Source organism: Triplophysa dalaica, chromosome 15 (genome assembly GCF_015846415.1).
Source record: "Triplophysa dalaica isolate WHDGS20190420 chromosome 15, ASM1584641v1, whole genome shotgun sequence".
In the NCBI taxonomy this organism is placed as follows: Eukaryota; Metazoa; Chordata; class Actinopteri; order Cypriniformes; family Nemacheilidae; genus Triplophysa; species Triplophysa dalaica.
In genome coordinates, this window is record NC_079556.1 from 3,944,255 (window position 1) to 3,968,422 (window position 24,168).

Genomic DNA, 24,168 nt, shown 5'->3' on the forward strand with positions numbered 1-24,168 from the left:
GTATCTGGCACTATCAGACTCCTTTATGTGAATAGCTCTCTGGATACTTGGCCAAGGGAGAAAATATTCAGTAGGAGGCCATATAACAGTGTCCGCAATTGAAGTGAAATGAAGTCGGGCATCTCATTTACGTCGTCCCTTTTACCGGAGTCATCACTCAGCCGAGACATTACGTGTCGCACCTTTAACAGTGCGAAGGAGAACATATTTACAGTACGAAAACATTCTCGCTGACTTGTGACAAACGTTTGTCCTCCACCCATCCTCCTCTGCTGGTATTGTGGGGGACGAGTGGCGAGAATAACCAGCTGGTCTTGGCAGGCTCTGCGGCTTTGATGTGCGGAAAGCCGGGGATTCTTGCACTGTCTGACTATTGCAATCGATTATGCATGCGGCTCGCTGTGCCTGTGAATCAGCACAATTAGGCAAAAACGACGAGGCAGAGGAGAGAAGAAACGGTTCCAGGCGGCTTTAGAGAACGTGTGCGTTTGATGGGTACACATGAGAGGGTCTTTAAGGCTGCTGATAGCACTGACATGTCTGCTGACTGTGCACAGTAACATGTGAGGGTTCTTCTTTGGCTGTACTACAGTCTTGTCACAAATCCTAAATTTTCTGAGACACAAAGATCTTCTTACACATTAAAATATCAGAAACCATTTCAAATTTAATCGTTTCTCTTTTTTGCTAAAAGAGTTTAGTGTCCTTTTGTGACCCAAAATTCAATCAAAATGTAAAAAACATAAAAAATGGCACTTTACTTTTAAACAAAATAAATATTACAACAATTGGGTTGTCTTCACAGCCACACAAACATCACTTACAATTTTGTGTTTTGACACAAACAAAAAAATGTAGTGTAGTATATATAAAAAAAAAATTAAACAAATACAACTGTGGGAATAAAATTAAGAGAAATGCAAATGTTTTTATGTCATTTTTTACATAAATTTAGTGTGCCACTTCGAAGTGTGCCTTAAAACCAAGCTATGATTTAAAAAGTAATTCAAAGTTAAAAAATGCATTTATGGTCTCTTTTAAAGATACAGAATGCTATCTATAAAGTGTATAAAATGTAATTTCAACCACCACCGCTTTTATCAAAGAATGCTATTAAACACAATCCATCATTTGATGGTGTGTTGGGGATGTCGTTATAAGACATTTATGAGATTAGAAACAGAAATGCTCATGCGATGCATGTAGTTGTATGTTTAAGTATGTTAATGAACAGAATTAAACTATATTGTGAATGTCAACAGACGCAGAGAGAAGGATTTCTGAGAGTTTTTCTCTTCCCTCTCCGAAGTCATTCTTGCAAAGCAACATCATCAGCATCCTCACAGCGAGATATAAATACGCCTTCAATGAGGAACATTAATAACCCATAATTTACACCAGTCCCACCTCTTGGAGATGGGACCATTTGTCTACAGGACTGGCTGGAGTTCAGTACATCAACACTGCGAGCTCTGGAAGAAGATTCACCTTGTTTCGCCAAAGGAACACACGCATGTAGAGGACTTTGTGTCCCCTCTTTGGCAGAAGCCATATTTCTCAATTACACCCGTCTCTCTACAGGAAGGAGGACAGAGGAAGCTCTCGACATGTATGCATTTATCTTTTAGATGCAGCCTCCGATAGCCGCTTCTGTGGCCAGCTGTCAGCCACACCTCCTTCCCTTTGATCCGATCTACCAAGGGAACTTGCAGCCGTAACGAATGCGCGTCAGCCTCAGTGACCGGAGGACAGCATTCGGTTCCTCACCGAGCGCCAGTAACCAAACTCGACTTCTAGCTCCTGCAGGTCAGAGGTTGACATCTGAAGCTGATGCCAATGTAAAGTCAATATAAACTGTGAAATACAGGAATCCTTACATGTAGATAAGGAGAAAAGATAACATCATTTGTTACAAGGCCATGTGGGACACTCGATGCTGATTGGTTGATCGCGTCATTCTGATATTTTCTCAATAACCGCCGCACATCCGCGGGATTGAGTGCCTGCTTTCCTGGCGCTGCTTAAATGCATCACGTAATCAAAAAATAACCAATATACTATTTTTTTTAATCAATATTTTGTCTCAGGTAGCAATGAAATAAGCAGGATCATGGAACAGTCAGACAGTCATAGTAAACCAATCCAACAGTAAGAAGGTCGTAATTAAAAAATAAACCTTACACACCAGAATCATCTCAGCATGGCTCAAACTGGAGATGGGCTGTCATCGCCGCAAATCCGGTGATCAATTCTTATGTTTGCAGAAGAGCATATGCCCACTTATCTCACATCTGCATTATAAACATCTGACAGCATCCTGTTTTTTACATGAGGAAAGATGCTCCTCAACATATAGACTTATACAGACCATACTATAGTATCTGCTTGACAGGTTTGATGCCTAATTGTCTCAATTTGCGGATGCACAGATGGGAGGATGAAGCTTAAGCAATGTTCATAAGCAAACTATTTCCCTACAGACTCGCAAACATAATATTCACACATCATATAATCTGGACTTCTATTGCGGGATCTATGAGTTTTAATGAAGTATTTCACATGCTCCATTAAATATCGCACACATGAATTTTAAATGCTGCATTAAGGCTTATAGACCCCTTAATACAAGTCCATATGGCCATGCAAATAAGTCATAAATGTGTCAGATATGACCTACAGTCGGAGCCAGCTCAAATATAAAACTAGTACAGTGCGATGATAATATATACAGCTCTTCAGTTATTTACAGTTTGGTGCTTGAAGGCACATTGGGGACCCAAGGAATAATGCTTTGCTAAGGTGCGCATCCATCATAACATCACACCTGGAAATCTGAGGATCAAGACACCTTAAGAAAGACTCAAATAAAATTTTATAGCTTTTTAGGCAGAAGTGAAAATTACACAGCTGCTCGCGTGAAAGAACAGCAGCTAAAAAAGCAGATTCACCCTCCAGGAACCTGCTGAATCCTGCTTATCAACGGCGTGGCCGTAAAGTCCCTGCGAGAGATTAAGATAATCAAAATCTAATGACCGCTCAGTCGTCCCCCTCCCACCTGACACGCTCTTGTTTATAGCGCAGACAAATCACACGCAAGGTCAAACATAAACTATGGGGTCATTATCGAACGCTAGGGGTAATTGTTTCCATTGGTTAAACCTGCGTAGGCCTTCGCGTGAAATATGGCAAACGACAATGAGCTTTCTTAATGGGGCGTCACGGTTGACTACGATATCAAAACGACGGTCCAATAAACATACGACAATAAGCGCGGTGAAGAGCTGAGTCATGCGAAGGGGTTAATGTTGTTTTGATGAAATATTGAGATGGAGAGAGGAAGCGCGTGTCTCGAAGACGTGTTTTGCTGACGATCGATGAACGAATTCCTTAGTAAGCATTTTGAATACAGCTCGCGGTGCATCCCATAAACAGGTGGTGAGGTAGATGCGCTTCAAAAGGCATTCATAAAGAGAACGGCCTGTCAAGTACGGGTAAGAAAGAAATCACTCAGAGACTTGTGATGCATACATTATATATAGCAAATTTTGGTGTGTATATGGATAGTCTGTAGGGTTTAACAGGTTCAAGAAAAGAAATGTAATTTACACTGTTGAAAATGTTTACAGGAATTGGAATTCAATGAATTGATTTCAACAGAAGAAGCTCAAATTTATTTGACAAAATACAAAATTCAGACTATTGTAAAGTGAAAATAAGTCTTTAGACTAATTTAAGGCTGTCCAACTATTTATCGCATCCATAATAAAAGTTTGTGTGTTCATAATATCTGTTGGTGTGCTGTGCATATAATTTTTTTATTTATAAACACATATGCATGCATGCATCTAAGAAACAATATAAATGAAATAATTATAAACGTTTATATATAATTTAAATTATTAGTAAATATAAATAAATCCATCTATATACTCCCTCCACTATTAGTGGCACCCATGGTAAATATGAGCAAAGAAGGCTAAAAAATTTAATCAGGATTGTACCTCTTTTTGATCTTTTAATAAACAAACCTACAATATTCCAACATTTCATTAAAGTACAACAATTTGAAGTGGGGGGAATATCGCATTACGAAAAAAAAATTCTCTTATACACCCTAATCACAATTATTGTCACCCTCCCATTGATATTTACATTTTCTTGGCACACCAATGTGACTAGAAGCATGATGTTGTCAGGTAACGACTTCTTGTTGCACAGTAGAATTAATATTAGTAAAACAAAGCCCAAACCCCCTTTATCATTTATCACAATGGATAAAACCAAAGAATATAGTTCTGATGTCCAATATTGTCCTGTTGAGCTACACAAAATACAAAATGGGTTTAAGGAAATAGTTGAAACAATATGAAATCTCATTTCAATACCAGGGCAATGATAAAGAAGTTTTAATGGAGTGGAGATGTTGAAAATCTGCTTGAAACAGGATGTATGTCTATATTGTCTCAATGCAAAGCGAGGAGAAGAATTTGAGTGGCAAAAGACTCTTCAAAGAGCACAGATGGAAAATTGCAGAAATCAGTTGACTTTTGGGATCATAAAACATTTAATAAAAATAAAGGAAAACTGCACCTCCATCGCCAAAAGTTGTTTGGGATACTCCACCATGTTAAACTGCCATACTGGAAATTCAACCATGCTGGACTGGGTTCTATGGCCATATGAAATGAAGAATAGTTTTTTTAACAGCAATAACACGAGGTAGGTTTGGTGCACACAGGGATAAAAAATGCCCCATGTCCACAGATAAAAATGTCGCCAGATCTTTATTGTTGTGAACCTACTTTTATACCAGAGGTCCTGGACATCCTTTTCAAACGGCATCATGTTTTTTATCAAATGCCATAAAATAAAAATAAAAACCTGACTTGTTCTAATAGAAATAGTGTAATGGTTCATGGTTAAATCTTCCATCAGCACACTGGTTTAAAATAAACATCAATCAAAAAATGGGTCACTGAACACAAAATCATGATCAAAGCCATTCTTTGCTCATATTTGCCAACAATAGTGGAGGGCACTGTATGTGTATGTGTTTTTGAGTTTATAAATACAAAATGAATATGCACAGTACATTTTACAAACGTTAATTCTGGATGCGATGAATTGTGATGAATTGTTTGACAGCCCTAGACTAATTGTAATATAAATAAATATAATAATACAATTATTTCTATTTGTTACATTTTAATTTGATATCATTTTTACCAATTGCTAGTGATAAATCGTTTTGGTTAAATTGGTTTAGGATATTTTTAATTCAGTTAAATGGCACAAGCTCAGTTTTGAAAAAAACAAAAAGACAACCAAAAAAATGACATCATTCTGAACTTCTCAAGCTAATGCACGAAAACATTTGGTTTGTGCTCTTTTTAATGCACTGTCACACAGAACAAACAAATAAAAGTATGAGAATGTTGAGATGGAAAGAAAATTGTAATTGCATGAAAACATTCCTCCACAGACATTTAAAGGAAGAAAATAAATTTGTCAGTGTAAAACTTTCACGTAAGGAAGACTTCGACAGAATTTGCGCAACAAGATGCAGTTGCCAACCATAATCAAGATCACCCTCGCGAGAACTTTTCAGAGATGAAAGCGCAGAGAAAGAAAAAAGGGACGAGAGCGTTTTGTTGAAGAAAATGACAGAGAACAAACAACTGAGATTCGGGTCATGTTGACTGACCTTCCCTTATACCCTTCTATGTTCCCGTCTGCTCCAAAATGCTGTAATTGCCGGCAATTGTTAACATGTCTGTTGAATGTGCATCTGTGTATCTATACGACTCCGATGGAGGTTGTCGCCCATGCCAGTAAGGATGACGTAAGGGCAGGGGGTAAAAACATCTCTTAAAAGCAACAGAAAGAAAAGTTCATCGTCATTGCTTGCCTGAAGTCTTTTGTCTCTTCTGCTCAACTTGTTCTCTGATATGTTTGGGAACCAGAAGGAATAAAACCTCATCTCGAATCAGCTCATCATTAACAAATGTCTCGCACCATACTGACAAAATCTCGTGGTCTGAAAGACGGTCGGTCCGGGGAGGTCGAGACGTCCAATCGGCACGACAGCATGAGTGAACACGTCGGTTACGAAAATGTGTCACAGACAACGTCACGATGCATCTGACGGGTTTGGCAGGAGTTCAGATGATATCGGGATAGGAAACGATAGCCCTGCATGTGATACAGCGGCTCTTTTTGTTTGGTTCTCAGGCTTGTTCAACCCGAGTCGTCGCGTGTTGGTTTTATTGATCTGACAGGGCTGCCATATTCTATAAACACATTACACCGGGGGAAAAAAACATCACATGTGCTCAGATTACACTCCACATGATAACTAATGTGTTTCAGAAAGACAAGGTCTGGAGTTCACAAAAAACGCTGCAAAGCCTCTTAGGAGGGAAGGGAAAATGGTGGCGTATGCCAGTGGAGGTAAACAGGTCTTATTACCGAACAGAGGGGGGGCGGAGGTGGATCTTAGAGAGTCATTAGAGGTAAATTTAGCATGGCTCACTCCACGGTCACATTGAACCCATGGAAGGGGAGAAAAGCTTTGGCATGCGTCCATACAGAATCCTTTTCAAAGCCCACCACTTCTGCCTCTCATTACACCTGCGGGAAAAACAGACCCACCGCCCCAAACCAAACTCGGCTACGTCGTGAATTATTCACAAGCGAAGGAAGAAATGTAATGCAAGTGAAGATAGGCAAAAGTCCTAGGAACCGTCCAGGTAAAACAAAATCCTAAAGGTGCCATAGGAGCAGCCAAGTGTTATAGAGGCAAACTCTCTCTGGGAGATACACGACAAGCCATTTGCTCCGAGGAAGGAAAACACCTGAAACAATGAGAGAATTAGCGAGGGCTTCAGAATGTACCTCGAGTCTTTCAGAACCCAAGTGATGCTGTGCCAAAAGTAGCTTCAAAGGCACAGGGCCGCCACATAAAGGCAGTGTGATTTATCAAATGACCACGGGAGGACATGGAAAGGACATTTGGAAACTGGGGACATTTGAGAACTTAGACTTTGTGTAAACAGCCGAACATCTGCCACTCTCTGATGTGTGTTTTAAAACTGTGTGTGAGCATCTAAAGATCTATACATGGCTTAAAGGGACAGTTCACCCAAAGATACAAATTCTGACATCATTTACTCAACCTCGAGTTGTGCCAAATCTTTATACATTTCTTTCTTCTTGCTTTCCTACATTCTTTAAAATATCGGTGTTCAACAGAACAAAGATATTTATAAAGCAATTTTTCCAACTATGGTAGTCAATGGTGGCCAAGAACTGTTTGGTTACACGCATTCTTCCAACTATCTTTCTCTATGTTCATCAGAACACAGAAATGTATACAGAACTTGAGGGTGAGTAAATGAATTTTGGGCGAATTGTTCCTTTAAGAACTAAAAGATAGAATGATGAATCAGAATAGTGTAAAAAGGTGCTAAATGCTCAACGGATTCAAAATGTAACGTTCACACGGTCGCTTTTCTAAAGTCGTGAAATTGTTTGGAATTGAACTGCACTGCAGTTGTGATGTTGACGTGCGTGTCAACTCGCACATTTCAAAGCTGACCTTGAGCGAATGCTTAAGAAAATTGAAAATATAAAATAAAGAACAAGTCAGCTTAACCTCGTCTTTTCCTGGGAGGAAAGCCAAAGCATGAAAATCGGTCCTGGTTGACCTTTGATGTCCATACAAATCTCCCTCCATTTTCTCAATCTTTTTATCTTTCGACTAACTCTTTCTTTCATCAGTATTATCTTTTCCTCCTTATCAACCAGTCTTCAGCAAATGCTCCCCCTGGTCCAGAAATATAGTGTTTTAGTACCCAGACACTTTTTTCATGCATCTGCACCTGGAGCAGCTTGCACCTTCAAACCATAAAAATGCTGGCCTGTGTCTCACCTTTTATATCACAATCTATTTATCACGGCACTCTGTAAAAGAAGCCATCTGCCAGGGAAGTGCTTTGGAAATTCATCTAAACGACGGCGAAGGAACTTTATTATCATGGGAGGGGTAAAAAAAGAGGTTGGGTGTCAGAGTGATCACCTTCAACGGTTTACAGTCTGGATTATGATTTGGAAATGTTCTTCATCAAAAAGTATCTGTGACTTGAAAGACGAATATGAAACAATATGAAAATGTAAGAACGTTTTGTTATAATTTACAAACCTTCATGTGAGATCAAACCTCTGTGTCTTTCTTACATGTGCATATCAAAAGAATTTTAATTTTGTACTTTAGTTATTTAGGACCGAGGTGGTAATTTTTTTACAAAAGCATCTGTAGATAAGACAAATTTTGTCTTATATAGGTCTATTGTGCTACATTTCACATCTTTAAAGGGATACGATTTGCCTGTCAACCTGACTGAAAGTAATTTTTTGCTGAAATCGCAGCCACAGCTTTTAAATCTACAACAGTGGTTCTCAAACTTTTTTGTTGTGAGACCCCCTTTGTGTATGGTGCATTACTTTGCCCCTCCCCCAAATAAAGACTTATAATCTTAAACTTTAAGTTTTAATTACATAAAAAAAATGTTGGTTATACAATGCTGGTACATAAAACAATTTGGTTGGCGGGCTTATTTTTCTGATGTTTGACTGCATTAAATTTATGATAAATTTATATATTTTATAAAATGCCACAAAATGTATAAGCCCCTGTAGATCCAGTCCAGTTGGGCCCCCCCAGTTTGATAACCACTGGTCTACAAGACAACATTTATTTTTTTGTCACTTGTTAAAAGGGATAGTTCATCCCAAAATTCTGTCATCATTTCCTTACCCTCAAGTTGTTCCAAATGTCTTTGTTATGATGAATACATAGAAAGATATTGACCACCATTGACAACCATCAAAGAAAAAATACAATTGTAGTCAAAAATACCTTAGAACGGTTTGCTTTCCAACATTTTTTTAAATATCTCCTTTTGTGTTCAACAGAAAGGAATTACAAATACTTTGTTTCCTACTATGGTAGTCAAAGGTGGCTAAGAACTGTATCTTTCTCTGTGTTCATCAGAACAAATAAATGTATACAGATTTAGGACAACCTGAGGGTGAGTAAATGATGACAGAATTTTCATTTTTGGGTGAACTGTCCCTTTAAGTGTGACAGCCTCAGTCCTCGTTCACGTTGTTTATATGAAAAGGTTAAGAGTAACCTATAGAAATGATAACAGAATTTTCATTCTAATCTTAATTATAAATCATTCCAGACACGGTTTTCGGTTCATGAGGATTCTTCAACAGCAACATTTATAGTTTTTTCCAGGTTAAGAAAAAGCATAAATATTCAAGGATCATCTGTGTTCTGTGCTTCCTCCCAACCAGAAAAATTCCGGCCTTGTTGGAGTCATCCGTCAGATTGTGCATGCACGCTGAAGATGACGTTTCTAAAACGACTCTGCCGAATTTCCATTTCCAGTCGCGACTGACGGGGGAGGATATTAGCAAACATGACAGCCATCTAAAAACAATAAATAACTTACAAGGTTAACAGAATTGAGCTTTCTTCCACCTCTTTAAATTATTCAGTGTACATAAACCTGCGAGGGAACGTCCTCTTTCATCTTAAGCTGTGCCTTCCTCTAAAAAAGCGCCTGAGAGACTTCCAAAAAATACCTGAGCGAGGTATCTTACAGGTAACCAAAGCCAAACTGACAGCTTGGTTGTGAGAACTCAAAATATGCAGCAGTATATTTAGCATCTGTTCTAGGGGTTAATATAGGAAATGCAATCCGTGCCAATATCATGTAAACAAACATTTTTTTCATTTTAACTGGAAATATTATAGTGGAAATGATCTCTAAATGATATTGATAGAACTTGCTGTTTTTGACTTAGGGGTGGGCATGGGCAAAGGGTCTCTCCTCTCTTGTTCTTGTGTAAGGGCTTGAGCACCTTTGTAATTAGTCACACCACCTGGACTTTTACCGGCGCTGCTCAGCGTACCTCAACTAATGTTTGTGGACTCATTAGCTGGTGTTGGCTGCAAAGTGAATAGCCATTAAAACACGCCAGTGGTAAATCAGTTCTCTGCAGGAGATCATCAACAGGCGAAGACAGAATTTGGATTGCCAAACGTACACGTGCACGGCTGCTCTTAAGGGGACTGTGCATGGACTTATGGGGGGGAATGACATCACACATCCGACAATGACATCCAACACAATCTCACAACAATTCTTCATGCTCCTGTGTGTCATTTTTGAAGGATCTTTTGACAGAAATGCAATACAATATACATAACTGTGTCCTCAGAAGTGTCTAAAGACCTTACGTAATGAAGTGTTATGTTTTTATTACCTTAGAATGAGCAATTTCTGTCTACAAACACCCCTTGTATGAAATTCATCATGTTGTTTCTACACAGTACCCCTAAATGGAACCATAGAACAAGTTACATAAATACATTATCTCCTTCCACAAAGAACAAAAACGCGACGACATCTTTGTCCTGTGAAAGCCGCTGTTGTGCTTTGAAAGGGGGGGTGGAGTAAGAAATTGGTTGCAACTTGCAACCTCAACACCAGATGTCGCTAAACTCTCAACCTTTAACTATTTTACGAGGTGGCTAATTCGTATAATTCAGAGAACCTCATTCTTAAGTCTGATATGCTTTTGCGCTACTGATGTAAGGGTTAGGGCTGTCAATATGGCGTTTTTAGAAAAAAAAATGTTTTTGTAATTATTTTAATTCATACGAATTAAGGTAGTTATGAATTTCCATGAGATCAGGCTGTGACGACAGAGTAAGAAACTGATACAAAACTAATGGCATCCTTCATATTATACATATATTTTACACAGCTAAGGCAAAACTCCAACTTTAAGTAAAGCCCTGAAAAAGTTCAAAAACACTTGGCATTTCATCCAAGTTGAGAGGTTTCCAATAAATACAGACAGGGATGTGACGCAACATTTAAAAAGAGTATTCAAAATGGTTGGTTAGAGAGATCAATGAGATTTGCCAAATTCCTTTTGAACGTGTCCTGCAAAATACCAAGAAGGAACAAAGACTCTGCTTCATTGCCTTTTAAAACATTACGGCAAGCAATATAAATATATATATATGTAGAGTTTGGTTCCAAAATCAGATAAAAAAACATGTTTTTTATTATGTTATGTTTTTATCGTGTTAGTTAGCTGTATTTCTTGAGTTATTATGGCTTAAATCAAAACAAATTGACTGCAGTTTGATTGATATAATTGAAATGCCCATTACAAAAACGTGATTTTTGAAAATAAAATATAACAATCATCTCATTTTGGAAACAAACTATTCCTATATATAAAGAATCTGGCTAGGAAATAGCTTAAATAAGATCCTTTCTACAAATATGGACAAATTCAAAACTAATCCATCACAAAATTGAGACAAGTGATGACTTAAAACGGTCTAAAAATGCCCATTGGTTTTACTTACAGTTGCACATTCACTGTTTAAAAAGACATGCGTATACTCAGAAGGAAGTGTTTTCAGGACAGAGCACATCGGTCTGTTTACTGCCATAAATGATAGAAGATAGATGAAGTAAGGTTACTTAGGACACACTCAAGAGACTTTGTCTCCGTGTGAACTGTCTTCCAAGTCTACAGGGAGTTCTAGCATAGTTTGCCGTATTGTTTCCCCACTGTCTGCAGCTAACAGCGCTGTTTACATTGATTTTACTATTGAATCAGATGTGTTAAGCTCATTAAAAGTCTATTAGTATTTGCACACTATTGACAAAATTAGCATCCTCTAGGGCACAGCTATTCAACTGCGGTCCTGGAGGGTCAATGTCCTGCAGGGATTGATGTCAACCTTAATCAAACCTGTCTGAACAAGCAAATTAAAGTCTTTAGGAACGCTCGAAAATGACAGGTAAGTTTAATCAGAGCTAGTAGAGAATACAGGACATTAGCCCTCCAGAACTAAAGCTGAATAGCCTTGCTGTATAGGGGTATAAGTTGTGTCCCAAAAGACATTATATACACTATGCTCTACTGTATGTAATGTACCATATAGAGTATAAATTTAAGAAGGGTAGTATTGTATCAAATGGTATACTTAACAGTTTCATACTAACCGGAAGCGGTTTCCCGTTGAAGTCAAACAATATCGATTGCATAACAGAAGGCATGTCAATAAAACGTGGTGTCTAGACTTCCACATATATTTTTAGTTGAGTAAGTGCATCATCCGGTTTGTTTTATGCGAGCACACTACTCACACTATTAATACTACAAAATGGTGCACAATTTGGGATGCACATCTTCCGTCAATGTTTTGGCCACGCTTGCACTAAATATAAAAAATGGTAATTTTCATAAAACAAAAAATGCCAAAAAACTTATATTTAGGATTTTTTTACCAAAAGATCAGGGGCCAGATTTACTTTTAAAACCAATAAGTTAATGAGAGTGGAAACTTCTGTTGGTGATTTACTAAGAAAAATTATTTACTTATAAAATCATATTCCCATAATGACCAATGCAATCTACTAAGAGCAGCTCAAATGAGAGTTTAAGACAATGACAAGCTAGAACCATAGTAAATAGTGTTGCGTGAATCATTTAAATACTCTCCTCCCATAAAGTTTGCATCTGAAGAGGAAACTCCTACAAATGCTGTAAGGTCAGTCACAAAAACAGCTGTGTCCATGGTTTTTCAGTTCCAATTTTCAGTGCATTTCTTTAGTAAATACCTAGAGTAGTTTTTTTAACGCCAAGAGAGGCGTTTTCGCTGCCGCAAGCCGTTGGTAAAATTTGGCCCCAAGACTCATTGGGACCTTGGGAATAAAATCATGTTGCTAAACCTGCAATCCATAACGTTTGCCTCTATTTTGCCGTCTCTGATTTTATCATAAAATTGCAGGTTACCTTATGCGGGTTGAGGTAAAATGATGTCAAACTGAAATTATACATTTAGCGACAGCTAAAACTATTTTCAAACGAAGCGAGCGTGCATTTTAACATAACATTTCAGAACATCAAGAGTGCATACAGGTTATTTTAGTTCATTTCGAGCAGGCCTTTTAGGACCTCCTTGTCCCTTGTTGCGAGGACATATAAATATGCTAAGGTCCCCAAAGCAGATCTGTCTTCATTATGTCAGTGTCCTAGTTTGGCTGCAGCTCTCCTGTGCACTGGTGCGCTATGCAGAAGAACACCTCCAGTCATTCAGCGTGCAGGCAGAGAGGAGTCCTCCTCTGTTGCCTTCTGCTTTGTCTGGCATAGACAGCTCTGATTAATGGTCCCATTCCGCGGTAATTAATGCTTTCCAGAAGTCCTGCCTGTCTACCCGAGAAGAATCTTCTATGGCGTGACAATACCGGCGGCCAAAGATACTGAGTTAAAGAAATTACATCACAGAGCAGGCAAATTCATCTCATATTTGTGCTGTCTAATGAAAGCATAAACTGACCTAAACATAAAGAACATGATTCAAAAGTTAAATAAATCTTATTGGACTGCAACTGAAAATCCATCTGGGGGATGGGTCATTTTTCAATAAACAGATATGCTGTTAAACATAAAAAGAGAAGATTAAAATACGGATGAAAAAGGGTAAGAATGAGCACTTTTATAAAAAAAAAACCTAATTGTGTTTTTGATGAGAGCCGAACCCGATCTGGATTTCAGCGGGCTGAAAAAGATGAGACTCCATTCAGGGGAGTTGTAAGTGACACACGAAGTGATCAAAGACAGACGAGAGTTAGCGCTTCAATCAGAGCAGGATTGTGCAGATAAGAGAGGAGGAGAGAGGAGCTTCGACCACGTTCCCTGTAACGATTTCTCTGGCAACATGAAACGGTTCACTCCGAGAAAAAACCCAATCCGGGTAGATTTTTTTAAACCCTGGAGAAAAAAAAAAAAAACAGCTCCTTTCCTGAACACACTCTGGGAGTTTATCCAAAAATGGATCTCACGTTTTCATCCCCCTTTTCAATATCTCCTTATACCTTTGACACTTATTTTTGTTATGTTAAAGGTTTTCTTTGTAAATCCACGGGGTGGTATCGAGCGTCTGATTTAGATGCTGCACACGTGTGAATCCTAACCAGGGGTGTGTACTGTACCTCGGGGGGTACGGAAGCGGATTCCAGGGGGAAAGATTTTGTTTTGTTAAACATATAAAACAGAATGAAGGCGAGGGTTTCTAAGACAAGAAAGTAAACACTGCTTAAAGGCTGTGCACTGCTGTTATACCAACTTATTCCGAACACTTCCTTTAAAACTACTTATCAAAAACACAATTTGAACACGGAAGTAAAGACTGGGTTGTATGTCCAAACAATCAGTTGTTGGTACCCTAGAAAAACATTACTCAACATATTCGCCAGTATACGCTGGGATAAGGGCTTAAAATCTTAACAATCCACCTACATCACTTACAATTGGCAATGGTTTTCAGAAATATCATTGATTAAAAATAAAGACTCAAAATCAGCTTTCAGTATTCTTTCTTCTGCTGCTGTAGTATATACACACATCACTGAACCAGAAAGAATCATTTGCCGTGTTTCCGATTCAAACAACAAAGCCAATTAGCTCGGAAGATACACATTTTAAAGGAATAGTTCACCAAATAGAGTGTGTGTGCCCTGCGATGGGTTGGCACTCCATCCAGGGTGTATCCTGCCTTGATGCCCGATGACTCCTGAGATAGGCGCAGGATCCCCGTGACCCGAGGTAGTTCGGATAAGCGGTAGAAAATGGATGGATGGATAGTTCACCAAATAATTAAATCGAAATTCAGTTATCATTTTTTCTGCATGTAACTCTTTCTACTGACACACAAAAGAGGATATTTTGAGAAGTCTCAGTGGGTTTGTGTTTATATAATGGAAGTGAATGAGGGCCAATGTGGTTTGGCTCTTCACATTACTTTTGTTTTCTGCAGAAGTCATACCGGTTCGGAATGACAAGAGTTCTTCATTTTTGGGTGAACTATTCCTTTAGCAACCATACGCAAGAAAAAAATACAGAAAGAAAAGTAAATGACATGACACACACCGTTCAGTTGTGCAGAGGTGGAAAGACGAGACGATTAGAAATGTGTGTGTAAAATGTGTGGCGTTTGAGGCCGGGCAGAGATATTGATTGTCCATGTTTATGTGCTGTTACAGGGCATAATTTGTTTTTCCAGGAAATTTGCCGTGATGGATAGCTCCACTTGAGTGATTAAGCCATACAGCAAAGATCACTTCCCCACCCACAAGGTCACCTTGCCAGACCAAAAATGGATTTTTGACCACTACTATTTCTTTACGAGCCATACTGAATGAAGTCACTCGCTGGAAATCATGTTTGATGGTCATGTCGGGAGCTTCTGTTGGTCGAGCGCAGGAAGCCCGCACAGATCGTCAAATAATGGTATCAGACGACAGTATTGATTTGGGATAGATTTCACACGTTAAACGAGGACTTCACAGAATGTAATGTTAGCTTATAAAAAACATCAAAGATAAATAGATTATGCCGAGATTGTGTTTTTTGTTTTCTTAGCAGAGGTGTGAGAGATCAAATGAATTTGTTTTAAAAAGAAACTGTACTGCTGTATGTCATTCCAGTTTTAAAGTATACAGTATTGAGGTCTTGAAGGCGTCTTGTTGTAAACACATAAACCTTCCGTCATTTTTTTTTTCTATAGCCTATACTAAAGTTACATATGCAGACAAACTGTCATTACAGACAAAAGCAACCAGAAAGCAAACAAGCAAGACTCAGATGCACACACTACATAACACCATGACAGAAAGAGAATCAACAGGTCGATCGATGGAAAGAAATGAAGGATATTAAACCTTCGCAGATCGATCCGGTTGTATTTTTTAGACAGCTCCTTTATCGGCTCGGTTCACCGCAAACTAAACTAAAATAATAAAACGCTTCCAATTCAATTGGCGGGCCGAAGCACATCACACCACACATCATGAATACCGCGTGCCGTAATATTTTCTGGGAACACTCCAATTTATTTCCATTGTGCTGTTGGTTCTCTTTGAGGCTGTCAGATGAGGTCATTTCCCCTGTCTCACAGCTCTTTATCATGTGTCAGGGGCCATCGGAAGTGCGGGACACCTGGGTGATGAATATGGACTCACATGAGCGATTCATCTTGGCGGGCACTTTGGGTTTTTCATCAACGACAGCATTTTTAACGGAGAGTCAGGGAAACAGCCCCACCCAGATAGCATGAGCTATGGCATTCTACAAACCCGTCCGGAAAGGGTCTGATGACTGATGTATATGAACTGCACAAACAAATAAGATTTTCTGCTTTCCAGTCTGACAGACAGAAAGTCAATTCTTTCTTTACTGGACAGTCATAAACCTACTGTTTACATTACTCATGGCATGAAGGCTTCTGTGTGCTTGTGCGCACATTCTAAACCTTCATTCATGAATATTAATAGGGTGACAACATTAACCCAAAGTTCTTGCTAAAACCATCCATATTTCATCCAAACATACTTTTTCATTGCATTATTCTGTTTGAGTTATTATGATACACTCTGCATTTGGACTTGCAGTGTTTCCAAGCAACCTTTTCTATAGTGTTCTTCCATTAGATCAGAAGAACATGTACATGTACAAAAGGGTTGTTGCTTTCATAAAAATGAGAAAAAGCTTTGGTAAACTATGTACTACATAGAAGAATATTAGCGTGAATGCTCCAGGGATGACCTGTAGCTTATCTGATTACTGCAAAAAGGAAAAGATATGTTTACGCACCATTTGGAATTTTTAACTGACTGGAGGATATACACATTAAACAGAGTTTTAATAGTATAATATGATTACTTGACAAACCCCTCCTAAGACTTTTACAAGAAATGCACTACATATTTAGACCGGTGTCATTTTCAACAAAAGTGATGTGACACACAAATGACAATTCTATCATCATTTACATACCTTCTTGTCATTTCAAACTTGTATGACTTTCTTTCTTCTGCAGAACACAGAAGACGATATTCGTTGGTATAACTGAATGATGGTATAACTGAACAACAGCGGTAGCTATTGACTTGCATTGGTTTTGTGTCTATTAGTAAATGGGTTATGCCAATATTCTTCTAAATATCTTCTTTTGTGCTCTGCAGAAGAAAGAAGGTCATACAGGTTTGAAATTACAAAGGGGGAAATAAATTATGAGAAAACGTTAATTTTTTGGGTGCACTATCACTTTAATCTTAACGCAAAGCTCAAAGCCATAAACCAGGCATCTTCAACTACTTCTCTTTGAGATTCAGATTCCAAAAATAAATAAACCAGTTTTTTTAACCATATCCTGATTTCTTCTGATATTTTGTATTTTTTTTATTTATTGCATTTTGTTCCTTTTATACGGTTTTGTTGCCGTAACTTATAGGTCATATATTAAAACATGCCCAAGAATATTGGATTCAGTATTTGTGCCTTTTTCCTAATATTTATTTAAAAAGGATAATGTCTTTTTAGTTTTAGTTTATATTCCTTGATGCATTAGTTTACCCAAAAATGAAATTGCTGTTAATTTCCTCACCCCCAGTCCCTAAGTGCATCCAAGGTGTGGGCGCCATTGTTTTCAAGAAGATATTTATGAAGATATTTAGTTGAATTAATTTAAGTCAAATCAATGGAAGTAAAAAACGCTAATGCATTCAGCACAAAAGTAATCCGTGCCCCTTGTGACTGGCGCCTTATATAAAGCGAATCAATTGATCTGTGGAAGAAACTGAACGCTATTATCGCATCTTCGGGTGAAATCAATCGCATTCATGTGCCCCACGCACTCAGAAGGGCAGATCCTTTGTAGTGCGAGTTCTGGAGGGAGATGAAAAGTTGTTTTTTTCGTAAATATCGCTGTTAAAATAATAAATGTAGTAATAAAAACAACACAGTTTCTCCGCTATCTGAGACAACCGATCACGTAGTGTACCCTTCCTGGAGTTACTTTCAAGGGCACAAGACGTGTTTTGGTGCACAAACCGATTGCCTGTTGCGGTGGACTGCCGGTTATAACGTTGTACATAAACCTTCACATAACCAATATAAATAGTGAAGCACCATTCATAATAAAATTTAAAAAATAAATATTTCAAAGCCATTTGCAAGACAGGAAGTCACTTTGTAATCACAGTCGCATTTACACCTCTGACTATTAGATTACAGAACATTTGTTTCCTCAGACAAATTACATAAAACTACACTTGGTCTTATGTTCATTTCTAATGCGTTTCCCAATCCCTGCAGAGACGTATTGTCTGGGTAACACAACATTGGACACAAGATAGCGGAAGGTGCGCCTTTGCTTTTGTTGCCATCTTAATTGATGGTGTGGCTCAGATGGGTTCTCCAGTTTCTAATGGAGTGAAGAGAACACAGATTTGATGAAGTCTCACCACCAGCAGAGGCGTGAAGTTTCCTCCTCCCATTTCCATCCGACACTCCACCAAAGACAAAGTACATAGACGCTCCTTAATTACCAAGACTCTGTTCACGTCAGATACACATGGGTGAAAACGAATCCATCCCCCAGCATGTTACTTTCGTATCCGTCTGTTTATTTATATATTTATAAATGAATGTCGGACATGGGGGGGGGGAATGATGAATGCCTATGGGTATCGTTTCATATGAAGCAAAGCAATATTTTACATTAACCTTGGTAATTAATGTTGGGTGGAAAAACAATAGAAAAGCAAAAACAAGGTGTGCTTTTTTTTACATAATATGAAACGGCACCACAAGGAACTGCAATCTTCTCCAGGACATAATTCTCTTCAAATGAGGAGATATGAAGTCCGTATCTGAAACCTCAAGTATAAAGCCATGGAGACATGACATGAGTTGGCCATCAAGAGACCTCTGCCAAGAAAATGACAGGCACCTTAACTGAAGCCTCGGGGAATTCATTAGCAACGTTCCTTCAAAAGCCATCTGTGAACGGCTCGTGGAATCCGAGTGCTTTGCCTTTCAGAACTATATGAATGCAACTTTATATACAAGGCAATTTAAACTCCCAAATAAACAGCTCAGTGAGTCTAGTAGATGCTGGTTAATTCCTTTAAGCAATATTCATTGTGTCGAGGTCATTTAACAGGCAATGGAGCTGCTAACGAGTCATTTATTACCGCGACTCAATCAACGCGATTGCAGACTGTGTCCAAATTAATAAGCAAAGCCTTCGGATGTGAGGGGCAACTGCGGTCGCAATTCCGTGTTTGTTTAGCTATAGCTGTTGACACAGGCAACTAATGCATCTCATTCATACACATGCTCTCGACGGAGCCTCAGCCTGATGCAATTACACTACGTACATATCTCATCCTAATTTAGGACAGGAATACGTCTGCCATAAGTTCAGAATGAGTATGCAATGAATACAGCACTATACAAAAAAGCTTTTTGATCATCACTGGCTTCGTTTATTGGAAAATTAGCATATGAGAGATGGTCAGCCTCAGTAAATCATACTCTATTGGTTGTGCTTGTCATGACCGCTAGTCTAATGTTTCTTCACATATTGAGTTTGACATTCATTCTCAAGGGAAACATTTTAGTTTATGAAATCTAAGGTGGGGATTTCATATACGTTTGTACAAAAACATACGATTAAAACCAGGGCAGAGAATTGAATCAGGAAAATAAGTTTGGGTCTATTTAGAATGCAAGTCTGATTTTGATCAAAGAGATGTTTACGAATAAATGAGTTTCTGGCTGGAAAAAAGCTATTTGTTACAGACCTCAATTGTAACAGACAGCAAGACTAATGTATAAATGATTATGGTTTTTCATATAAAACAATATGATTTGACCTTTTGAAGGTTAAATGATTTCAAGGACCTAATTAGAGCACAGACTTGTCATTAAATCTCAGCTGTCCTGAATAATAACTAACTTAAAATAATAACGCAGTTTGTAAATAGTCAACAACACAAAACTAAAATCTTGTTTCAATAAAAAGTTTTGCCTATTTTAATATTTTCAGTGGTGCGTTTTTTCAATCATATTCTTTTATTAAATTTCCATTTTGTTTTTTAAAAACAAAGATAATGTTATAATTTGCAAATAAACAGAACAGAATACTTAAAAAAAGGGAAAACATTTTAATATTCCAAATGAATTATGCCGTATAACTGAGAAAAAAGATAATGAGCTAATTTAGCAAAAAAACGAATATTTTAAATAGAGGTCTCAGACTTTTTTGTCCCAATACAGGTCAATTTAAAAAGAAAGTAACTCTTTCTCAAAGTTCCATATTATATGGCTTACGTATAAAGTGATAAAAATTAGGTCATAATTTACTCACGCTCTTGTCATTTCAAACCTTTATGACTTTCTTTCTTCCGCATAACACAGAAGATGATATTTTAAAGAATGTTGTTAAGTGGCCCCCATTCACTTGCATTGGTCTTGTGTCCATAAATTAGAAGTGAATGGGACCAGCGTTGTTCGGTTTCTAAATTTCTTCAAATTGTCTTCTTTTGTGTTCTGTGGAAGAAAGAAAGTACTAAATGTGTGCTATATCAAGAGGATGAGTTAATGATGACAGAATTTAAATTTTTGGATGAACTATCACTTTAACTGAGAACCTTTCTGGCTTGACCCACATTTCCACATTAAAAAAATATAAAGAAACATCCGAACAAAAGTAATGCAAAGAAATGTGCAAGAACAAATTTTGTGGGTAATATTTACAATAATTCATATAGTCCGATTTTGATGATGGTTGGTGCATGCCATGAAGCCAGTTCTTCTCTATATAATGCATTACTGCCACCTAGTGTTAAACGTCTCACATATACATAACAAAAAATGAATAAAAAATCATAAAAATCAAATGTATATATATATATTAAAAAAATTGCCTACATATATACCATTTCAGTTTTTACCTAACAGACCCACCACATACCTAACCTTTCAAATCCCTATAATACACTGTGAAAAAAGTCCACATCTTGTACGGCAGCAAGTCAGATTTTCTCTCAGACTGACAAAGCCGACACACACACATCAATCTCTCTGCATTATTCAATTACACCTGTCCCTATCTTCACTAACACGCTTTTGATTCACTGCTACCCTCTCTCAAAATACGAGGTGTCAAAGCAGCAGAGTAGCACACTATCCCGCACGTCACTCGTCTATCTCTAGAAGGTCAACGGTGTTGTGCGTGCAGCAGAGGGGAGGAAGGCAATCAAAGTCATATCAGAGACTCAATGAAATGCTTTTGCCTCTGCCGGGATTGCGTTTATCTTCACCAGCTTACCGATAACACCTTTTATTGTGGCGGTGATGTCAAACAATGACATCATTATGACTGGTCTTTTCATGGCACAAGTACATTGTTGTTGATTGATCGTTGTTTGCTGTTCTATTTTCCGCTTCCCTGTCGACAGACACGATGCAAAAGATAACCAGTAATGTAGTCTATGTTACAAAAATACAAAGGGTCAACCAAACACATAAACTGCGGGAGTCCCGAAAGGTCTACATAATCGATGTGCGACAATCATTTTCGTGATCGTGTCTTGTTAAATCAATGCGCTGTTATAACATTTTTACTTTCAACACCCACGTTTTATATTATCAGATCTGATTTAATCCACGAAGAGTTCAGTGAAGTGATTAAGGATTTGAACTTTAAAGACTTTATGATGTTGCGCCTCTCATAAAATCTCATTTTCATCTCACGGCTTAATGACACTTCAATCAGCTTTCAACTAAACAAAAAAAGCCCAAGATCATAAGCAATACACTCGATGAAGATAATACCACACAGTGGTCCCAAGGAATATTTAGATATTTGTGCCTCACATAATGTCACATAAAAGCCTCATGGGTTGTTATATTATCCAATGTAAGAACAGTTTTAAAGTGTGGCTTCAGTGTTCAAATCCTATTTGGGACCACTGTATGATTCTCACCATACTTCCTATTAGTACGAAGATAATTACATTACAAACAATTAATAGTATTAGTGAAAATACGACATGTTACCCCGCAATCACGTAAAAATCACGTACCTTTGACGTCTTGCATGAAGTCTTCAGTACACAAATGCATGTTTTGTATACATTCTTAATGTACAATCTTAATTAGCAAACATTTTTTTGGTTTGTGTGTTTTGCATGTCCAATTACTAATCTAGAACATAAATACCCTTAAATACCCACCAACCCTTTCTCTCAACAGGTAGTGGTCTAGCTTTTGTTGAAACCAGTAACTTTGTATTGGCACCTAATGTATTATGGCTCCTGTATGAACTATGGCTTATTGCTCCTAAACTCTTTGTAAGTCGCTTTGGATAAAAGTGTCTGCTAAATGTCTAAATGTAAATGTAAATGTTAAATAATCTAAATAAACAATACAAGGAAAACAACCAGAAGTCGCAGAGGGAAAGGGGTCACTTACGGTCATTGCACTGCGTTCCTGTGAAAGAGGTCATCGAGCAGTCGCAGGTGTAGTTCTCCCACTGCTGGATGCAGATCCCCATGTTGCCGCAAGAATCTTCTTGACATGTAGTGCTAGGACCTACGGTAGCAAAGCAGAGCAATGTAATACTAGGGGTATACATTCCCATAATGCCTTTTGGTGCCATGCAGGTGTGTATCAGTGTGCATGCAGTTTGGGTTAGTAGAGGTACTCAAAACTCGAAAGCTGTCGTAGACGTAGATTTTAGTAATATACAGGGTTGAAACAAAACGTCAAACTGTAGACATATTCATCACGGCTTGATACAATAGTAAATCCATACATGTGGCCAAGCATGAACTTTCTCACATCTGCACAGAGGAAAGGTCAATGACAACGTTTAATGGCAAGATGTGTACATAGTCAAGTATGTACTGTTGTTAGAAATGTTAAGCACGATAGTGTGCACACCAGCCACGTGCAAAACAGAGTTCAGTGTGGTCTAAACATCTTGTGTTTTGGCACACTTGGGTTTGTTTTTGGGGGAATGCAGGATGGACCAAAGCTCACTCAGTAGTCAGTAGCCAATTCAGAGCAAGGGAGCGAGAACGTTCCCCCTGAATTAACCATGTAAATAATACAACGGCAAATAAACTGGGTTCGAGTGCATTTTACACGTGAAATACAACTGTTAAGACACCAAGATAACCACAAACATCTACTTTTGTTTAACAAAAGGAAAAAACAAAGACTGTAAGTGCATTTATTGCGCAACCCAGTGCAACTTCGGTACCATGTACTCATTTAACATAAAATGATTCACCCCTACGATTTACTATTAAAATCTTGAGAAGAATCAGAGAGAACCATTCCGTCTAAACAGTTTTATGACAGTTTTCTCTAATTTTCCATTAACGCAAACTAAATATTTGGATTGCGAAAGTCGGACATCGCATTATTTAAACAGTGACGTCACAATGCCGTCCATCTGTGAATTCGAGCTGCGCTTGTTACTTTTCACATGCTTGATCCGAACCGAATTTGCATGGTAATTTAGCTCGTGATAATTCTAGTGTAGCGCGACTATAGCATAAATATATATATATGTGACCCTGGACAACAAAACCAGTCTTAAATAACATGGGAACATTTTTAGTAATCAGCAAAAACACAGGGTATGGGTAAAAATGACAGATTTTTCTTTTATGCCAAAAATCATTAGGATATTTAGAACATGTTCCATGAAGATATCTTATACATTTCCAACCGTAAATGTATAAAAACGTTATTTTGTGAGTTGGTTGCCTGCTACAGTGCCTCTGATTAAAAACTTCACAGGCGATTTTCTCAATATTTTGCTTTTTTTTGCACCCTCAGATTCCAGCTTTGTAAACAGTTGTTGTTCCGACAGATATTGTCCTATCCTAACAAACCAAATAGCACTAGAAAGCTTATTTATGCAGCTTTCAGATGATGTAAATATCTCAATTTCGAAAAATTGACAATTTAGAGAATTATTTTGTCGTCCTGGGTCACAAATAAAGTTCTATAACGGGTCAGAAATATGAGCTACAAGGCACGAGCCTAACTTGTGAAACCGCTTACCTGAAGTACAAGTACCCCGCCTGTGACGTCACTAATCCATTCACAGACGCATCCCTATTGCGTTCAACAGCTGATCCTGACCCTCTGTATTTATTGATGTGTTTAAAATTGTATCCTAGGCACTTTGATACTGTGCAG

General features: G+C 38.0%; 1 protein-coding gene across 20 annotated transcripts in view; it reads right to left on the bottom strand.

Moving 5' to 3' along the window:
* Positions 1–24,168, bottom strand: part of nrxn3a (neurexin 3a) — a 224,413-nt gene that overhangs the window by 118,051 nt on the left and 82,194 nt on the right. For all 20 annotated transcript variants that reach the window (XR_008909167.1, XR_008909166.1, XR_008909165.1 and 17 more), the window contains one exon: positions 22,426–22,545. Coding sequence is in view for 16 of the 20 variants with exons in the window: in XM_056768558.1 (XP_056624536.1) it covers positions 22,426–22,545 (120 nt within the window). In the remaining 4 variants the exon portion in view is untranslated. The remainder of the gene's footprint in view (positions 1–22,425; positions 22,546–24,168) is intronic.